Below are 19,042 nucleotides of genomic sequence, written 5' to 3' on the forward strand. Positions count from 1 at the left end.
GTTGCTGTCTTATTGGAGAAGGTTTTCTGAGCCATCAGGTCATAGACGAGGTGTCCGGGCTCCTGTGGGTCTGCTGCCAGTCGTGGACAGGACACAATATAGCTGGCAAAGCCAGGGCTGATGGTCAGGCTCTGCTGGTGCTCTGTGCTCAGGCACCTGCCCAAATTTCTTTCCCATCCAGAAATGTTGGCTTTAGTAACAAATTCCAGTAAGCTGAACTCATTCCTGTTGCTTTCTTCTGCTTAGGATGGGTTACTACTGGAAGACCAATGACGGTGGGAACCATTTTATCAAATGCATTCTTCCAAAACTTGTTTTTCAGTTGGGGTCCATAGGAAAGATGTGAACAATTTTCTTCAGTATTTCCACTGAGAGCTCATATCTTTTAGTTAATAATTGTTCATTAGACCACATTCACATTTCCCTTCCCTTCCCTTCCCTTCCCTTCCCTTCCCTTCCCTTCCCTTCCCCACTTCCTTGCATTGGGCTAAACCTGTGCTGAGAAAGCAAAGCAGAAACTTATTTTACCATTGGAAAGGCGATATGTTGACAAGAAAAGTGTGTAAAAGGAAATCAACACCATCTATTTGGTGAGGTTTCCCTCTGTGACAGCAAATACTGAAGTTTTCTTAAAGAAGAAGTAACATGGTTGACTGGAAAGATTTTCCTTTAATTTCCACCCCAGGGGGAAGTCAGCAGTTAGGAAACTCCTAGCAGCTACTGTTGTCCTGGATGTGCCCACTTTGAGCTTCTACAGAGAGGAGGGATTGGGATCAAACCCTAAATCATATATTACTGCTGTTCACAACTTAGGGGGTTGTAGTCTTGACTGGGCTTTTCCAGCTCCATTGCCCATAAGTTCAGGCACCTCAGTTCCATGTGGGTCATTCAGCACAGAGGTGTGAGGGGGAGAGAGGAGGGTGAGGAGTAGACCTGGAGTCCACCTGGAGTCCACCTCCACTTGCTTTGCAGACCGTGGATACTTTTCTTCACTAAGCTGCATGCCCTCAATAGCAGAGCTAAGCCGGCAGTGAGGAACATGTACAGGACCTTCAAATGGGTGCAGTCAAGGCAACATTTCTCCTCTTGTACGTCTTGTGTTATTATTGTGGCCCATGGTGCCTCTGCCATCTACCACTAAGCCACACTTCTCGCCATACCATGTGTTACGTTCGGAGATGACAGGTGCCACCGTTACCCTGACAGGGAGAAGACAGACTTGGTTTCAAAGTCTGAACTGAAGCTGCAAAACCCCAGGTGGCAATGAGAACCTTTGAACCTTTCCCTACGGAATGACGTTTTTCTCTCCCTGTGAGCTGGAGACCGATGGCTGACCATCAGGGCTTTCAACATAAAATGTGTTATGATGGGTAATGCCAGATCTGCTTTTCTTATTTAAGACCCAAATGCCTCCAAGGCTGGTGTATTTCTGGGTAGATGACCATGTGCCTCATAAGCAATGCCAGCAGAAATCAGAACCTCTCATCCACACTTAGAGTTACAGAGGCAAGGACCTGTTCCCATAGCTGCCTGCTCTCCTTCTCACCGAGCCAGACTCCTGCTTGGTGTAAATCAACTTTTTTCCATTGACTCTAGTCCACTATTCCCAAGTAGATTTACCAGGAAGACTACAAGCACTCCACTCCCAACCTTCCCCAGGTGCGCTGCTTGGCACGGCACGTGCTGCTGGTCTGGTGCTGGGGAAGTGGCTCTGTGGTCCCCGCAGTCCCATGATGGCTTTGTACAGTGCTCTGATGGACTCCAAGGGAGCTGCACATGTTTACGTCAGGCAAGAGACTGGCCCACAGCAGTAATTCAGATATTTTGTCACTGACACTTTATAAACAAAAGTCATCGGTTTCAGCGTAATATGCCATCCTCCTATTTCTAAGTAAAAGATACATCACAAAGTCCTCAGGGGGAAAGGTTGTGAGTAATAGCAATGGCACAGAGCCTGCAGCCCAACCAACTTGCCAAACAATATTCCAAGAAAATATTTCCAAGTTACAGAAATTGCGTAAGAGTGATTATTATTTTTAAAGTACAGAACGAAGTCCAGTTTCTAAAAAAGCAAACACATATTTTTAGCCTTGCTGGTCTCTTGATCTTACACTAATGGGAACCGTCTGCACCGGGACTGGCTGACGTTCCTGGTAAATAACCTTTCGCTGCAGCATTCCAGATGTTTCAAAGGCTTCTTTGCGAAGAAGCGTTTGTCTCCCTGCCTGTCACTCTCCCTTTCTGCCTTTCCTGTCCATGTTTACTTCAGGAATATACATTCTTTTATTGAAACAGCTTTTGTTAAAAATAGCTGGTGAGGATTTTGGCTGATCTTCATTATGATTCTTGCTTGCTAGGGGAGAATGAAAGCTTTCATTCCACAGTGTTAGTGCTGAAAGACTAAATTGGAGATTTGAGAAGGAAGCTAAAAGATTTAGACAAAAAAACACAAAAAAAAAATTAGGTGGGGATGGATTTCTACCTCATTTTGATCCCTCTGAGGAGTCCAGCTATTGAACAGACACATTTATTTTGGTATTGAGAGCTTTTAATGTGACAAACATGTATGGAATATACAGATGTATATTGTGTGTTGCTTTAAAGATAGCAACAAGATACTTCCCTACAAAACCTTTGCAACTCATTATGTAAGAGAGTCCTGTGGTTTGCTTTGCTGCCTCTGCTGTGCTATATCCTGGAGCCGACTGCCTATCCTATGCAAACAAAACCATCCCTGGACACATGGATCACTTTTTTATCCCAGCTGAGCTAAGCTCAGCCAGAACGGTGGAAGGAAAATAAGGGGATTTGAAATTATCCTTTAACCTTTCTGTTATCTCCGCCTGGAGTCTGCCTGAAATCTGATGTGTTACAGCTTCATTAATGCCGTAACTTGGGCTCAGGTAGAATTAGATGAGAAAAGCCGTGCTTCCAGTGTCAAACCTCCTACTCAGGTCTCCAACACGATGTCTGTATCATCAGCTAATGGTATGCTACTCAGGAGTAACGAACGTGTACTCTCCAGTGGGTAATTCCTTTGTTTTAAAAAACTTAATGTCGCTGCTGAAGTGTAAAAGCTCTAGAAGGTAAAGGAGAGTCTGTCTTTCGGTTTCTGAAGGATTTGGGGTTGTGAGGCTCTGCAGTGCTCTGCTATGGCTAGGGCATTGAGATTGCAATTGAAGCAAACTCCAATTCTCCGAGGGTTCTGCAGGCTGGGACATGCAGCAGAGCTGAGCAAGTACAGCGTTTTTAGGAAGCTGTCCCTTTGTTCTTTTGTTACCCGTTATCAAATTTGTTTAATAACAAAGGCTTCCTGAGCTTGGGGGTTTTGTGTGTGTTAATACTGGTAATATGATTTAAATATTCTGATGATTCATTTTCAGTCCAGAGAGCTGAATCAGCCATGTAGAACATAACTTACTTCTCCCAAACCGCTACCTTTTCCATCCTTTCTCGTCATTTCTATAAGAGGATGATTCATGCTCCTCTTGTATTTACCATTTGAGAATGTGCCTGACTCCTTTAGCTATTTTCACTTCTTGTTCCTCTTTTTCAAGAAAAAAAAAAAAGAGTGCTGAGGAAAGCAAAGTGATTGCTGACTGATGTGACATATCCCACTGGTGGACCTGGCATGTGAACTAAACTTGAACCGGACAGAGAGGAAAAAGAGAGGAAAAAATACTTTGAATTATTAAATTGATCAGAGCCCAAACTGCAAAATTCAGCCCCTGGCTCACATTTCACATGTTTTTGAAATTCTGGGTGTTCAAGTGAGGGGTTGTTTTCAAATACAACTCCAGTATAATGATCTTACTTTTGCTTGTTTAAAAGAAGTCCCTTATTTAATTTAGTTATTCAATTCTAATTTGTTTTCTGTGAAGCTTGGTTATGGTTGTGACTGGCTCAACCAATTCACTTGGGGGGGGGGTAATTATTGATTTACCCGATTACACATGAGAGCTGTCTGTTCTCAGAGATGGCCATAAGATATATAAGAACATAAGGAAATCTTTATGGCAGGCCTTGGGAAAACACCTGGACTCTTGTCCCCACTTTCTGTCTCAGAGACTGTGCTTCTTAGCGTAACCTTGTGGTAATCAGATCAGTTTTAAAATTGGAGAGCGTCCCTGCCTTCCCTCTATTGCTGCCAGTGCAGCCCCTCACCAGACCCAGAGCTCCCCGACTGCTGCGCCGGGTCGGGGCTCGACAGGGTCCCCGTCCACACGGAGCTGTGACCATCGTGGGGCTGTCCAGCTGCTCGTGCCATCCAGGAGCTGCCACGCTCAAAGGAAAGTCTCCCCCAACTTTCCACTCCTTCCATTTTAGGGCTCCCCTCAGCCTGCTGCTTTTATGGGATGCCTTCTCCCTTTATTGTGAAGGGAGTTTTTTACACCACAGCAGCTGTAAAAAAAACACTCTCTAAGAAGTGTATTCATGTGAGTGTCCCTTTGGCTGGGCCTCTATCTAAACAGAGCTCAGCATTTTGTGTGGCGGCCGAGGTGAAATCACAGCTTGTGACAGGCTCCAGGAGCCGCAGGGTGTCTGGCCACGCGTGTGGCCACCCCCCAGGAGAAACATCCCATGTTTGGGCAAATTCGTTTGAGCCAACGCTGCTGTATGACTTCACTCCACATTCAATCCCATCAAGAAACAGTTTGTCCAATGTTTCAGAGAAGGACAACACAAATGCTTGCTAGACTCACCTGAAGGTTTCACAGCAAGGCAACGAGATCAGCTCAACACCTAATTTTATCAAGTCAAATGGGGCATGAGCAACGCGGGCAAGCCACAAATGGCCATAACACGGCATTTCATGGACAAAGAAATGGGTCGTTAGATCCCTCTCCTGGATATCATGCCCTGTGCCACTCGAGGTGACGCTCGGAGGACACTACACTGTGAGTCACTCTGCCCCGTATGTTCTCCTATACTTCCGAAAACAACACAGTGGGCCAAAGTTTGGCTTTTTCCACAGCCTAAAAGTTTTCATATTCAAAACAGTCAAGTGTTATTCTCTCCTATGACTAATACTGTGTTTTCACTAACCGCTATTACACACAAACATCACCTCACTCTATCACATGAGGGAATCATGTCATATTGCAAATATTTTAACAAACTGCATAGCAGAAAATGAATAAGCAGTTCTGTATTTACCAATATGGGGATATTTTTTAACAGTTACAAATGAAATACAAAGATATCTATAAACACCTTGGAAGCTCATACTAAGAAAGTACAGAAAAAGGTAGATGAATAAAAAAGAGACTCAGAGGGAGCACGTGCAATGTAATATCCACTGGAATTTCTTTGTGCTTTGCTTCCCTTACAAGTTTCTTTGGTTTTTTACATCCTCTTATGAAGTGGCACTCTTGGGTCTCCACACTGGGTTACTCCATAGTCCAAGAATGCGGGAATCATGGCTGTTGATAACAGAAACCTCACATTATTTCATACAGTTTACAGTTGCTTTTGCTGTTACATCCTCCCCTGCTGTCCCCTCAGCAAATAGCCCCTTTCAACGCCATTAGACGGTGAGACAGATTTAGACCTTGCGGACGGTAGAAATGGTGCAGGTGAGCAGTGTGAGTACTCCAGGAGGGCTTGCCTTCTGGGTCCTTCATTCCTGCACTTAGCACAGGACTTCAGGAGAAGGCAGAAGTACCTTTCTGTCACCTCTGCAGCTTTCAGCCCTGACAGTCCTAAATTATTCCAAGCTGCCTACATCCACCCAAAGTGATTCTTGAGCTGGGAGCAGCTGGTATATGCAGGGACTCTGAGCATGAAACTCTTTCCCAGACAGGGTCTTTACGCTGGGGAAATCCCACGGTAGCTGGTTGCACTGGCTTTACAGACCCTTGCACCCACGAGCTGGCGGGAAGGGATGTAGCTAATGGAGAACAGGTTTGCGCTCCCTCCAGGACAGGTAACAAGATGCCATACTCCAGCTGTATCCCTCCCAGCTCTGCTCCATCCTAGTGGGCACAAGCCAGAGTAATCCCAGGCTCAGAATCAGCCCCTCTGCCCTTCTGTTGGTGACTGTGTGCCATGTACATTTAGGAAGCCTTCATCTCTCTGTAAAGATACCATAGATAAGAAGAACAGAAGAACAACTGGCAAATGGCAGTGCCTCAGCAGCCCTTATCTCAATCTTTATGAGAGCTGATGGTTCTGGGAATGTGGAGCTCATACATAGTCACTGCGCCCACAAAACACTGACATCACATGACTAGCAATAAACCTGGCTCTCATTTCTGGATAGGAGAGCACGCCTCTCCCTGCTTCTTGGTGCGAGGTACGTCATTTGTTTTCTATTCAAATTCACCCTCCTCCCACAGAAACTTTGCCTTACCATACTAGCCATTAGAGGATGTTATTGAGAAAATACAAGTTCAAGCAGTAGGAAGAATAATTTCCCATAAGTATATTTTATTATATATCTAATACCTTTAATCTTGAAATATGAGAACTTTACAAATACAGTGATTTTATTGAATAAATACCCTTACGCCTAGTGCATGGCATGATTCATAGCAGATTAATAGAAGCAATTAAATGTCAGATTAAATTGCTCAAACCATTTGCCCTACTAAGCTGATCCTGGTGCTGTGAACTGTATCAGTGCCACTAATTCCCAGAGATTTTCCTTTGGAGGCAGGTATTTAATGATTTTCAGTATCAAATCCATGGTATCCCAGACCGGCTGTCTAATGCCTGTAATCATGTTAAAACGCAGCACTAAGCAACTTGCCTGAGGCAGCTCGGTGAGTCACTGGAAGAGAAAGCAGAACTCCTGACTTGCATTAGCTGCTCAAGCAGACATGGAGCCACTTGCAAAATTACGACGGGGGACCATCCACGCTGCAGACTTCTCAAATGTCTTGGGTTTCAGGCCCTGAGATGCCATATGTCGGGCCCTGTGACAGGCACACACACATGTACGGGGTCATATGGTGCCAGGCGTGCTGTCTGGGCGCCTCGGGTCATGTAACTGAGCCGCAGATGCAGAGCTGACGGCAAGCCCCCAGCTGCAGCGCGGGGCTGGCTCCAAGGGCTATCACATTTTGGAGCTGGCAGCACGTGGTGTGCTGCCCGCAGCATCACAAAGTGACGGGGAGCTCATGGCTCTGCATTAAAAATACAGCAGAGAAAGGCTCGTGGTGAGGAGCCTGGAGTCCAGGCAGTGACCGTTATGGTCCATGTGTGTGCAGGAAAGGCACCCACTGCTGCCAGTGCCTGCTGTCCCCCCACCTCTGCCCAGAGCCCTGGGAGCAGGAGGCAGCGAGCAGTCCGGGGCAGGCATGCAAGCAGTGAGCTGAGATTTCCTTAGGCAGGGCTGGGAGAAAGGGGCTTTCCTGGGAGAAAGGGGCTTTCCTTATTCCTCAATGTACATCTGTATCCAGGATGTGTCCTTGGTCGAAATACCTGATCCACTACACCAACTATTTTCCACTCAGCAAGACATAGTTACGCATTGGATGTGGCACACAGAAATAAGGCCGTATCAGGTTTTCAAGCCTGTGTCTCCAGGAGTGAGACCCCAGCCCAGAGCTGCTTTTCACACTGTCGGGACTGACCCTTCTGCCTCCCCATTCCCCCACCTCATCAGTTCCAACATGAAGAATGAGGCAGTCTGAGCTCAGCCAGACCCTGGCAAAAGGGTTAAATCTCAGGATTTAAATGCATAAAAAATAATGTTTTCAGTGTAGTATGAGTCATCAGTAATTCTACATTGTTTGTATTCTGTTTATTGTAACCTTTCATCACAGAATCCTTTTTTTTGTCTCCTTCCTTCCTTCCTTTCTCTCTCTCTTTCTTTCTTTCCTTCTTTCTTTCTTTCTTTCTTTCTCTCTTTCTCTCTTTCTTTTATTTTCTTTTCTTTCTTACTTTCCTTCCTTTCCTCCTTCCTTCCTTCCTTCCTTCCTTCCTTCCTTCCTTCCTTCCTTCCTTCCTTCCTTCCCTCCTTCCTTCCTTTTCTTTCTCTCTCTCCCCCCCTATCTTTCCTTTCTTTTTCGTTCTGTTTCTTGTGAATCTGTGTCTCTGTAAAATCTGTCCAAATATTTACAAAAGGAAATGCTGGGTTGTGAAACTGAATTCGGAGAAAATGTTACGCATGCTGAAGAAATGCATCCAGCATGGTTTCCAAATGTTCCCACATGCATTTTTGTTCTCTGTCTCAAGTGTTGAGGCTTGATCCTTCATATCTTTATTCAGACAAAACTTGCACCAAGGGCAGCGAGACCCAGGCTCAGATCAGGTCCAATGGTGCTGTAATTCTGGCTTTGCTGGAACGGTTCTGGACTGATTTTGGCCATGAGTGACTAGTTAAAAAGCCTGAATAACCAGTATTACAGGGTAACCGGTTTGTGCAATGGGCCAGTTCCAGGCCAGGGGTTATCTACACTTGTCACCAAGTTGCTAACAAATTGGCATCAATGTCAGTCAATGCAGAAGCTGTCTGCAGCCCTCTATTACCCTCCGAGATAAAACATCAGCCAGGTTGCACTGGGAGACCCGCAGCCTCTGGAGAAAGCCAGCCAGGTCTCCTGTCCCACTGAGACAAAGACAACACGCTCAGCTATGACATGATGAAATTGCCGTGAAGTCATTTTCCCAAGAAGTCCCTAATGCCATGAGTGAGGGTTCACACTCATGGGGCTCTCATGTCATTATGGACTTGTACATATTTTGGCAGAGCAACATGAGAACTGTTAAAGCCCAGGGGATAAAGGGGGCCAAATGCCGGCAGTGGGTCCCATCTGCTACAATCAAAGCATCACCTCCCACTCCCACAATTCGTGCTCTTGTTTCTATTATTACCCTTACAATGACATTGTGGCCCGAGTGCAAACACGGATTGTTTTGGAGGAAGGGGTTAATTTTGTATTTCCTGGCTTTTGTTAAGGCAGGAAATCTAACCCTTAAGAAAGTCATTCAGGTCAGAGTAAGCTCCTAAAAGCCACTTCAGCCCTGTTTTGTATTTTCCTTTCTTTCATTCTTATGGCAGGTTTATTTAAGAAAAGAAAACAAAAATAGAGTAAAGCAAGGAAATAGCTAGTCCAGGATTATAAGAGATTAAGTACACACTGCCACATGTGATGAATTCTTTTCTTCCTGATTTGCACTGGGTGTAAACAAGACCAGATTCAAAAGTCTCATAATTACATAAGTCCATCGAAGAGCAATTACCATTGTTGTGGAGGTAAATTCCCTTTGCGCAAAGGCCTCAGCTGGATGTCTTCGCTGCGCTGTCTCAGAGCAGCCAAGGTATCTGGCCCACAGTGTCTGGCCCATATTTAATATTTCTATGATGTTGGTTAACATCATGACTGGAAAGGTGGTTGTCATTGAGAGCACATTCTCACTTAAGCTGTGCAGGTGTCAGACATGGCGATTTCTTTAAACTTGGGAAAAACTGAAGTTGTCAAACTGGGGAAAAAAAATCTCAGTCTTTTAGCTTTGTTTTCTGTGTGGGACACTGAGAAGAGTTTAGGACAACAAGAGAAAAGACTGTCAGCAGCATAGGGATGCCTGCGTCTGTGAGCCAGGGCTGGCTGTTCCCACGAACAAGGCACTAGTGGCACAGCACCATTAAAAATACTGCTTTCCATTAAAGCATTCAAATGAAGACTCCCAACCCATGCTGCTGCTCCTGGAACACACAAGGCTTTGGGCTGGTTGGAGGAGTGCAACATCCCGATCAAGTCCCCTGGGAGAAGGATGTTCCCAGCTCCTAACCCCACAGGGCTTCTCCACTTAGGCTAAGCAGAGTCCTCGCCTCTCCTGTGCTCCTGCCCGGTGGTGCCTTAAATCGCTCCTGCATCACACTCCAAAGGAGTAAAGTGAAGTGATTCCTGGGTATAAACTTACAGAAAGGTCAGCATCTGAGGTCCATATCAAAAGGATGAAATTTCCTCTAGGAAAAGATGATGAATAAAGTCCTGTCTTGTGGCCACCTGCTATACTGGTTTCTGCTGCAAAAAGCTGGCAAGCAATTGATCATTGATAATTTCTGTTCAGCTCCTTAGAAAAATCTGGGTAGGTTGATGTTTGACAGATGACGTGCAAGGTCACCAGAGCTTGGCCATGGCATGGTGTCGCAGTGATATGACGTCTCGCGAGGAGCTGGCTTGGAGAGCGTCAGAGGAGGACAGGCGGGCCTGCTGCCGCCTGCGGCATGGCCCATGCTCCCTGCCCACCTCCCATACGTTCGTGGTGCAGAGGGACGTGTGTCACCCACCCAACTGCCGGGCCCCGTGATTCACACCCAGCGATCTGCTGTGGACAGCTGCGGGGTCCCAGTAACAGAGTGGGTGATGGTGTGGTTGAGCGGAGTCATTTCCCAGCACTGAAGTGTATGAGCGTTTCTCTCGCAATCTGTTTCCAACCCTCTGTTAAAAGAACAACAAATAAATGGAATGAAAAGTGCAATCCCATGTTTATTTTTAAGGAACGTGTTGAAAAAACAGATTCGCTTTGAGGCTGCAGTTCTGGCACAAACCCCACTGCTCAGCAGAGCAGAGACAATCCTGCGATAAGTGGGTGGGCCAGAGCTGGCACTCACCTGCCCGGGCCCTTCTCCATGTCCCCTCCTTCCAGCCACCTGTGAGAGCCTGGAAAGTCCTGGAGCTCTCTGCTAGATACAGAGTCCAGCTGGGTTTAGAAGAAGGTCTGAGATGGTTAAAGACTGGCGCACATTGGTGGGAGAGAAGCTGGAAAATTTGAGGACTGATGGTTGGCAGCCCCTGAGGCTGGTGGGGCAGGAGGGTGGGAGAAGAGCCCCGGGGCGAAGGGTGGATGGGGAGGTCTCCTCCAAAAGGAGCAGCTGAAGAAGGGAAAACAGAAAACTGCTGAAAGGGGCAAGGAAGGAGCAGTGCAGCTGGGGCCGGCAGAGTGGGGGGGAAGAGGAATGGCTGGGAAAGGGCTGGGGGAAGAGAGCCGAAGTGGGAGGAGGTGCTGGGGGGCAGCGGAGGCTGGGGGCAGTGAGCGGCTGGGAGTCGGTGGGGCTGGGGAGGCATCGTGGGGAGGCAGGGGAAGTGAAAGCGGCGCTGACTGGAAGCTCTGAGTAAGAAATACCCGAGTGTCTTGGTGGAAGCTGGTCGCCCACAGGGAAAAGAAAACTTTTGGGAAGTGCTGATGCACTACCAAGGGGGGGGAAAAAAGAGAGCTCCCACAATTCCACTGCCAGTTACTGGGCAGCCCCAGCTTCTGGGGGTGTTCGCCGTGTGGAAAACAAACTTAGCATGGGCTGCAGGTCTACTACATTTTTTTCCTTACACAGAAAACATGATGGGAACGGCTCTTAAATACGTGTTTACATTATAAATATATATACAAATATATGTACATACATATGTATTTATGTGTACATGTCTGTACATGTATACATGTCTATGCATGAATACAAATATATGTATGCGTATGCTCGTCTCTTTATACGTGTATTTTAGGAGAATATGCATGCCCGCACCCATGGCTCCACATCCTCCCGCACTGCTGCTCCAGCAGCTTCCTGCGCCCAGCAGTGCTCGGATTTCTGTGGGAAAGGGGGGAGCGGGCCGTGCTGGGGGGGACGGACAGAGGCTGCCCCAGCCCGCGCCAGGCCCGGAGCCGTGGGGCAGGGGACGGGGGACAGCTGGCAGGGAGGTGGCCCAGCCCCACGGCACCTGTGCTGGGAGTGGTGGGCACAGGGGCGCGTGCGTGTTTGAGGGGGGGTGTATGTGTGTTTGTAGATGTGTGTACGTCTGTGTGTACGTCTGTGTGTATGGGTGTACCTGTCTGGGTATGTGTGTGTGTGCATGTATATATATATGTGTATGGGTATGTACGCATATATGTATGTGCACGTATGAGTGTGTATGCACATATATAGGTATGTTTATGTATTTATGTATGTATATATGTATGTGTATGCCTGTCTGTAGGCGTGTGTGTATGTTGGCACCTGTCTGTGTTCATGTGTTCGTGTGTATAGGTAAGTGCTTGTGTGTGCATATGCGTATGCCTATTTATATATGTGTAGGTATGTTTATATGTATGTGTTTGTATAGTACCGGAGTGTATGTGAGTGTGTACATGTATATGTGTGTGCGTATGTGTATGTGTATGTAAATCCGTGTGTGTGGATGCATAAGGGGGGGGAGTGTATCTATACGTAGCCATATGTCCCTGTGTCTGCACGGGCGCGCTCCGGCGGCCCCGCGGCACATGACGTCATGCCGGTGGGGCTGGGCGCGCCTGTGCTGGCGCGCCGCCAGGTGACGTCTTCGCGGGCGCCCACGTGACGCAGCCCCATTGAGAAAACGCCGGCCCGGCGGCGCGGCCTATATAAGGCGGGCGCGGGCGTGAGGGGCCGGACTGGATTGTGCAGTGCTGCGCTTCCGCGGGACACCGGCACCTCCGACAGCGACCGCGCCTTCCTCCTCCCTCCTTCCCTCGGCCGGAGCCGCCATGGTGAACCTGCGGGTGTGCGCGCTGGAGTGCGAGGCGCTGCGGGGGCTGCTGCAGGAGCGCGCCGCGCAGTGCCTCGTCCTCGACTGCCGCTCCTTCTTCTCCTTCAACGCCGCGCACATCCGCGGCTCCTGCAACGTCCGCCTCAGCACCATCGTCCGCCGCCGCGCCAAGGGCGCCCTGGCCCTGGAGCACGTCGTCCCCAACGAGGAGCTCCGCGCCCGGCTGCGCCAGGGGCTGGTCCACACCGTGGTGCTGCTGGACGAGCGCAGCGCCGACCTGGAGCTGCCCAAGCGCGACAGCACGCTGCTGCTGGCCCTCGGCACCCTCTGCAGGGAGGCCCGCGGCGCCCGCATCTGCTTCCTCAAGGGTGAGTGGCCCCGGCACCGCACCGGCCCCCGCCCGAGGGGGGGGGGGGGGGGAGACACACGGACACGCAGCCGGCCCGGCCGCGCTGCCCGCGGGGCTCCGCTCGCCCCCCGGCCGCGCAGCGCTCACCCGGCGCCTCTCTCTTCCCTCTGCCCCCGCAGGAGGCTACGAAGCTTTCTCGTCCGCCTGCTCCGAGCTCTGCACCAAGCCGGCCGCCCCCACCGGCCTCAGCCTGCCCCTGAGCGCCAGCAGCGCGCCCGGCAGCGCCGACTCGGGGTGCAGCTCCTGCGGCACCCCGCTCTACGACCAGGTGAGCGGGGACGGGCCAGCGGCGGGGGGCGGTGGGGCAGCTCCGCTGGGTGTGTGCGAGGCCGGGGAGCAAACAGGCGCTGCGTTAAGACGAGGCAGTCTGCCGCTTTCGTGCGACGGAAGGAGGGGAGGCTGCTTGAAAAGTACCGAGCGAAGTTAACCGGCGTTCTGTCCTTCTGTTCTAGGGTGGGCCGGTGGAAATCCTGCCGTTCCTCTACTTGGGCAGCGCTTACCATGCCTCCCGGAAAGACATGCTGGATGCTTTGGGGATCACAGCGTTAATCAACGTCTCGGCGAACTGCCCCAACCACTTTGAAGGGCACTACCAGTATAAAAGTATCCCCGTGGAGGACAACCACAAGGCAGATATCAGCTCCTGGTTTAACGAGGCGATTGATTTCATAGGTAAATGAGCTCTTTTTGCAGTCTGTTCTTTTTCTGGGGTAACGTATGCCGGGAAGTGCTTCTTGGGCACTGTCTTTCCCAGTAAAACCTACATTTGAGATTGGGGAATTTCATTCCATTGGGCATATACACTCGGGGAACACTTCCATTAATTTTATTCTACGCAGAGGAGTAATCTTAGCTTCACAAAGCTGTTTGGAATCTTGAATCAAGAAGCATTGGTCTTGCAGAAAAGAGCTAGTGAATTTAAGTGGATCAGTATTAAAGTAATCTTGCAAGACTGCTAAAGTGACCTGGAGGAGCTGTTAGTATAACTGGAATTGGAGCCCAGAATGAAAATAGCTAGACTGGTGGTTCCCTCGGGACAAAGGCTCTCCTTGTCCCAAAAGCACGGGGTTCACCTATTAGGCTAAGGAAGGATGGATTAAAGAAATGTAAAACAGCAGCTGGTGCTTTCCCACCTCTGGAAGCAGTGGGACTTGTTTGCTAACTGTGTATTTTAATTCTTTCAGACTCTGTTAAAAACGATGGAGGAAGGGTATTTGTGCACTGCCAGGCTGGCATTTCCCGGTCAGCAACCATCTGCCTTGCTTATCTCATGAGGACCAACAGAGTCAAACTGGATGAAGCCTTTGAGTTTGTGAAGCAGAGAAGAAGCATCATCTCCCCAAACTTCAGCTTCATGGGGCAGCTGCTTCAGTTTGAGTCGCAGGTCCTTGCCCCCAACTGCTCAGCAGAAGCTGGTAGCCCTGCTATGTCAGTATTGGACAGAGGAGCATCGACCACCACGGTCTTTAATTTTCCAGTCTCCATCCCCGTGCATACCTCATCCAGTGCTTTAAGTTATCTTCAGAGCCCCATCACCACTTCCCCGAGCTGCTGAAAAGCAGGTGAAAATATGGTCAGAACTCAGACTTACTGTCTCAGAAGTGCAATAACTACAGGGACAGTGTCATCAGTCACTCATGTTTTGTGGGGTACCATCTGTGCGTCCCAGACCAGTCTCATAAATGGAGAGGAGCTCACCTGATGCCAGAGAACTAGGTGTTGCTGACTTTTAAAGCCAATATCTGGATGTCTACACAGAGATCAAAGGACACTGTCTCTTCCTGAGCTGTTCCTCCTTGTCTTCTGTCTGTCCTAAGCCTGTTCCACGTGTAGTAGCATGCTCACCAGTATTCCCGTTCCTGGACACTTTGAGCAACACTGATGCTGTCCCCTTTTATGACAGTCCTATTTATTTATTTTTACATTAGTGCATTGGGGTTTTTGCCTTCACAAACTTAAAGTTTCATTTCTAGAGAAACCAAATACCTCAGTATTTTTTGGTACTGTAATCCTGTGTGTATATATCTGTCAGCTCTTCTTGTTTCCCAAGCACTGACGTGAAAGCACCAGGCGAGTGCTTTTTTGAGTTGCCAAGGGTTCTATGTTTGCTGATTTATTTATGATGTGAAATAATATATTTCTTCTTATGAAGACCTAGTTTTGTTACGTGATTATAACTTTTTATACAAGCAGAATAAATTATGATATTTCTATTGAGCTGGATGATATATTCTTTAAAATCTTGCATTTTACAGTCCCCAAACTCATGTAGAAGCTCCCAGAAATCTGAATTTTCAACTCTGCTGACCTCAGGTCTTGACTGAACCAGATAGAAAAATGGGTTTAAACAACATAATTGACTAGAAACTACTGCTGCTTCTTATCCTGAGCTTTTCTTTGCCCCCATATAACTATATGCAGTGACAAAGAGCCAAGGCTGGCTTCTCAGCTTTAAGGTGGATTTGGCTGTGGTGATGGCCACACAGCTGTAACAGTTTGAACCAGCTGAGACTTGGGCTCAGGGCTGCAGTGAATTTAAAACAGTCCTCCTAGGAAGAAGCTTCCCTATTGCTTGTTTACTTTTAATGCTTCAAAGGTTAAGTGTAAAAATTAACCTCTTGGTAACAGATCTCCAATGGTTGTGAGTTTGTGCCAAGGTGTTTTCTTTTTCTGTCCCATCTCCTTGATTCCTTTTTTGCAACTCAAACTGCCCCTGATCCCTGGAGTGAAGTATTTGGCTTGCTGGGCTATCTCTGTAAACCAATCGGGGCATAACAAGAGATCAGGTAACCAACAAGTCACTTATTTTCTGACGTAGACCCAAATAAATTCTTTCCTGCTGCAGCTTCTCACTAGAGTAACTTTTATCTGGCACTTCAGTTGAGGCAAGGAAGTTTTATGTAGTGTATCAGAAGCCAGGCAGGGGAGCTCTAACAGACTGGTACTCCCTGCAGCTCACAGGCACGAGCTGCGGGGTGAGGGTGACGGGCAGCAAACGGTGCGGAGTTAACGCTGCGTGGTGTGACAGAACTGCGCATCTCCGTGGGGGGTGTGGGGCAGGATGCATATGGGGGAGCAGTGTTGCTGTGACATACCAGGGGAAGCTGGTGTGGAAGACATGCAGCTGGAAGCTTGCTTTCCTAGGCAGGGTAGTAAAACTGGTAACAGGGAGCTGGATGCTGGGGGAGCACTAGGGCATCAGGTGTCCTACATCCACTCCAGAAGTGAGCCACCAGTCCTTGCATGTCTGATATCAAGGAGTCAGATCCTACTTTTGCCCCGTCAAAAATGGTTTTGCTTGGGCAGATGCAGCATGTTATGACTCTTTGTGTGAAATCAAGGCATTTTAACAGTTATGATCCTAAGCTTATAGATGAGGGTTTTTTTAAGCATAAAACAGCTGAGCTCTTGTCACAGAACTGGGGGCAAGTAAAGCACCACAAACTCCTGCTGAAATCCTGCAAGTTACCTGGAGTATTAATGGTGCTAAAATCCAGGACTCTTCTCCTGGGAGAAGGTGCCCTTGAAGGATGGGATGATGCACTGCTGCGTCTGAAATTCTTCCACGTGACGCAGCTCTGTCGTCAGTGCTACGTGTTAACCATTGCCAAGCTTCAACCTGACACCAAGGGATAAAAAAAAAATGGAGCACCTAAAAGGAGGAGAGATCCCTGGGCACTGAGAAACGAAGTTAGAAACCCTTATTTTCCTAAAGTGTGCCTCAAAGTGACTATTCCTTCCCAAAGTCTGTCCCATCCCACAAATCCTGCAAAACCCCTTCATCCATGGAAAGTCCCTTGGCAGGTTGTGCTGCTCCGTGGGATTGCACCTACCACCGCTCTCCCTGTAAAGCATGCAAGGCTGCTTCTGAATACGTGAGCCTTTTTACACCTGCAGTAAACAGTGGAACAAACTTTCACCTTCAAAGCAAAGCAGAGCTTGTTCAGTGGAAAAATACAACCTTGGCAGCCCTGGCCATGCAACTGATAAAAAAAACCCCTGCCTGTTAATCGCAATTCAAACAGAAATCCGCTCCCCGTCAGCCAGGGGAGCTTGTTTATGTGTTTCTTGGAACAATAAAACTCATTACCTGGCAGCCGATCAGCTTTTATAACCTAAGCAGGCACCTGACAGAGGAGCGCAAAAGAGAGCTGCTTCAGCACAAAGCCCGTTGCGGAAAAGCTAGCCAGCGACAGCAGGGCTTCATTCCCAGCGAGGCACTGACAGGCACTTCCAGTTCGGCGGACATGCGGTGTCCTTTTCCAAGTGTTTATCGTGAGCCTTCTGCTGTCGCCCATAATCAGAGTCTTATCGTGCCCAGAGCCCAAATTCCTGCAAACTCTCTGTGGACAGGATTGTACCCAGTTCAAAGAAGGGGAGGATAAGGGGGCGAGAACAACAGTGAAAAGTAAGAGGTGAGAGCGAGACCTGCAACCATCACCTCAGTGCCACAGTTTTGGGGAGACAGATGGGCTCAGCTGGGGGGTTCGCTGGGAGCAGGGGGGGAAGGATAGGGCAGCCGGTGAGGTGGGGAGGCAGAGGAGGACTTATGAGCTGGGCAAGGAGGCACGAGGGGCTGAGATGGGCAGTGGCAGAGCCCGTGCGTGGCAGAGCCAGAGGACACCTTGACAACACAGCCGAGCTGAACTTTGGCCGCTGTGGTTGTGTTAGGGAGGCATTTTCCCTTCTCACCCCTCATTTATTCTCCCTGCTTTGCTGTTTTGTTTGTTTGGGATATCAAGGCACATGGTTCACCCTGGTTTACAGCTTTGAACTCCCATTTCCCCCAGCTCCCACACGAGCCAGCTGTCCCCCCGCGTTAGCAGAGCTCGGCCAAGACCCTGCCCCTCGTATCCGATCCAAGACCCCTAGAAGCCCGGCATGCAGCAGGCGTGCGTAGGGCTTTCAGCTTATATAAACCTGTAGTTCTATAGTTGCATACATCCCCATGGAAACCACGAGGAGTTTCCCCTTGGTGAGGACGGCAGTAACATCACTTCCTCCTGCTGACAAACCAATTTGTCACGAAGTGATAAAAAGGCATGTTTTGTGTTTGCAGGAACTGGCTCCGGGCTTTGTTCCTCCCAAGCCAGAGGCTGCTCACCCGCCCCGAAGGCAAACAACGGCGATTGTGTGCTGTGCAGAGCAGGGATGGGGAGATGTGGACAAGCCCTTCGGGCCCCCAAAATGCCAGAGCATGGACCACCGACACCCCAAAGGTTACAAAGAGTATAGAGAAAATGCAAGTCATGGCAGTGTGTAACCCACTGCAGCATGTGGGGCTCCATACGGCACCCACGGACGGGTCCCCACAGCCAAAGGGTATACATGGCCAGCCCACGCAGGGACATAGCACGAGACGCGTGTAATATCCCCAGCAAGATGCAATACCCAGGGGATACAGTATACCCAGTTACCACATGACAGACAGACACAGAGGTCCAGATTAGACGCGTCTCGGGTAATCCCCTTGTCTCAAAGCTTTTGCCTTTCTTTTGTAATCAGCACTTCAAAAGGTGCTGGGTGTACTCAAGCTTAGGGACTATCCTGCATTAGTCACCCCCAGTATCAGACTAGCAAGGGCACAAGGATGTGTTATGCCATTACATTGGAAAAGGAACATTACATCCAGATCATACACAGGCAAATCTAGTTTGCTTGGTTACCACCTGGGTTTTTTCCTCTGTCTGGCTCCAGGACAACAGAAAGGGCACTGAAAGACATTTAGGAAACGGTGTTTAAGTGCAGCCCTGGAGAGCCCACTCCCCAGCTCTGCAGACAAGTCGCAGTGCGATGGGGAAGGAGAAAATGTCGTGGTGTGTGGCTGTCCAGTGTGGTTAGAAGTCACTGTGCCTCAAATCTCATCTAAACCTGTTTCTTATCCTTTCCCTTGTCCAGCAACAATGCCCATGACAGACCTCTACACCCAGTGTAGCCACCCAGGGCTTTGGCTTCCCCAAATCTGCTCCAATCCAAGGCTGTAGGGAGGTTGGCAAAACAGCTAAAACCCAGGCTCAAACCCACTCATGCTGAAAGAACAAATTAGCCCTGAGGTTTGTGCTGCGTGTGGCCTTCCCGATACATGCTATTTACTATGGTGCAGAGCCAGTGGCCACGGCTGATGGGGGGCTGGCAGCCCAGCCAAGAGGCACGGCCAAGGCACCCAGCCAGGTGGGTCCCA

General features: G+C 48.9%; 1 protein-coding gene across 1 annotated transcript; it reads left to right on the forward strand.

Moving 5' to 3' along the window:
• The first annotated feature begins 12,338 nt into the window (after positions 1-12,338).
• DUSP1 (dual specificity phosphatase 1) lies at positions 12,339-15,078 on the forward strand. Its single transcript, XM_075509804.1, has 4 exons — positions 12,339-12,820; positions 12,981-13,129; positions 13,314-13,533; positions 14,046-15,078. The coding sequence occupies exons 1-4, from the start codon at positions 12,451-12,453 to the stop codon at positions 14,414-14,416; spliced, it is 1,110 nt and encodes a 369-aa protein (XP_075365919.1). The 5' UTR covers positions 12,339-12,450; the 3' UTR covers positions 14,417-15,078.
• Positions 15,079-19,042: the final 3,964 nt, after the last annotated feature.

The sequence above is a fragment of the Mycteria americana genome, chromosome 8 (genome assembly GCF_035582795.1).
Source record: "Mycteria americana isolate JAX WOST 10 ecotype Jacksonville Zoo and Gardens chromosome 8, USCA_MyAme_1.0, whole genome shotgun sequence".
Taxonomy (NCBI): domain Eukaryota; kingdom Metazoa; phylum Chordata; class Aves; order Ciconiiformes; family Ciconiidae; genus Mycteria; species Mycteria americana.

What these genes read in the sequence shown, in the direction of transcription:
- DUSP1 (XM_075509804.1), top strand. Translation starts at nt 12,451, where the DNA reads ATGGTGAACCTGCGGGTGTGCGCGCTGGAGTGCGAGGCGCTGCGGGGG. An exon ending in CCGCATCTGCTTCCTCAAGG is followed by an intron (nt 12,821 to 12,980) that starts GTGAGTGGCCCC and finishes CTGCCCCCGCAG; the next exon opens with GAGGCTACGAAGCTTTCTCG. An exon ending in CGAGGCGATTGATTTCATAG is followed by an intron (nt 13,534 to 14,045) that starts GTAAATGAGCTC and finishes TAATTCTTTCAG; the next exon opens with ACTCTGTTAAAAACGATGGA.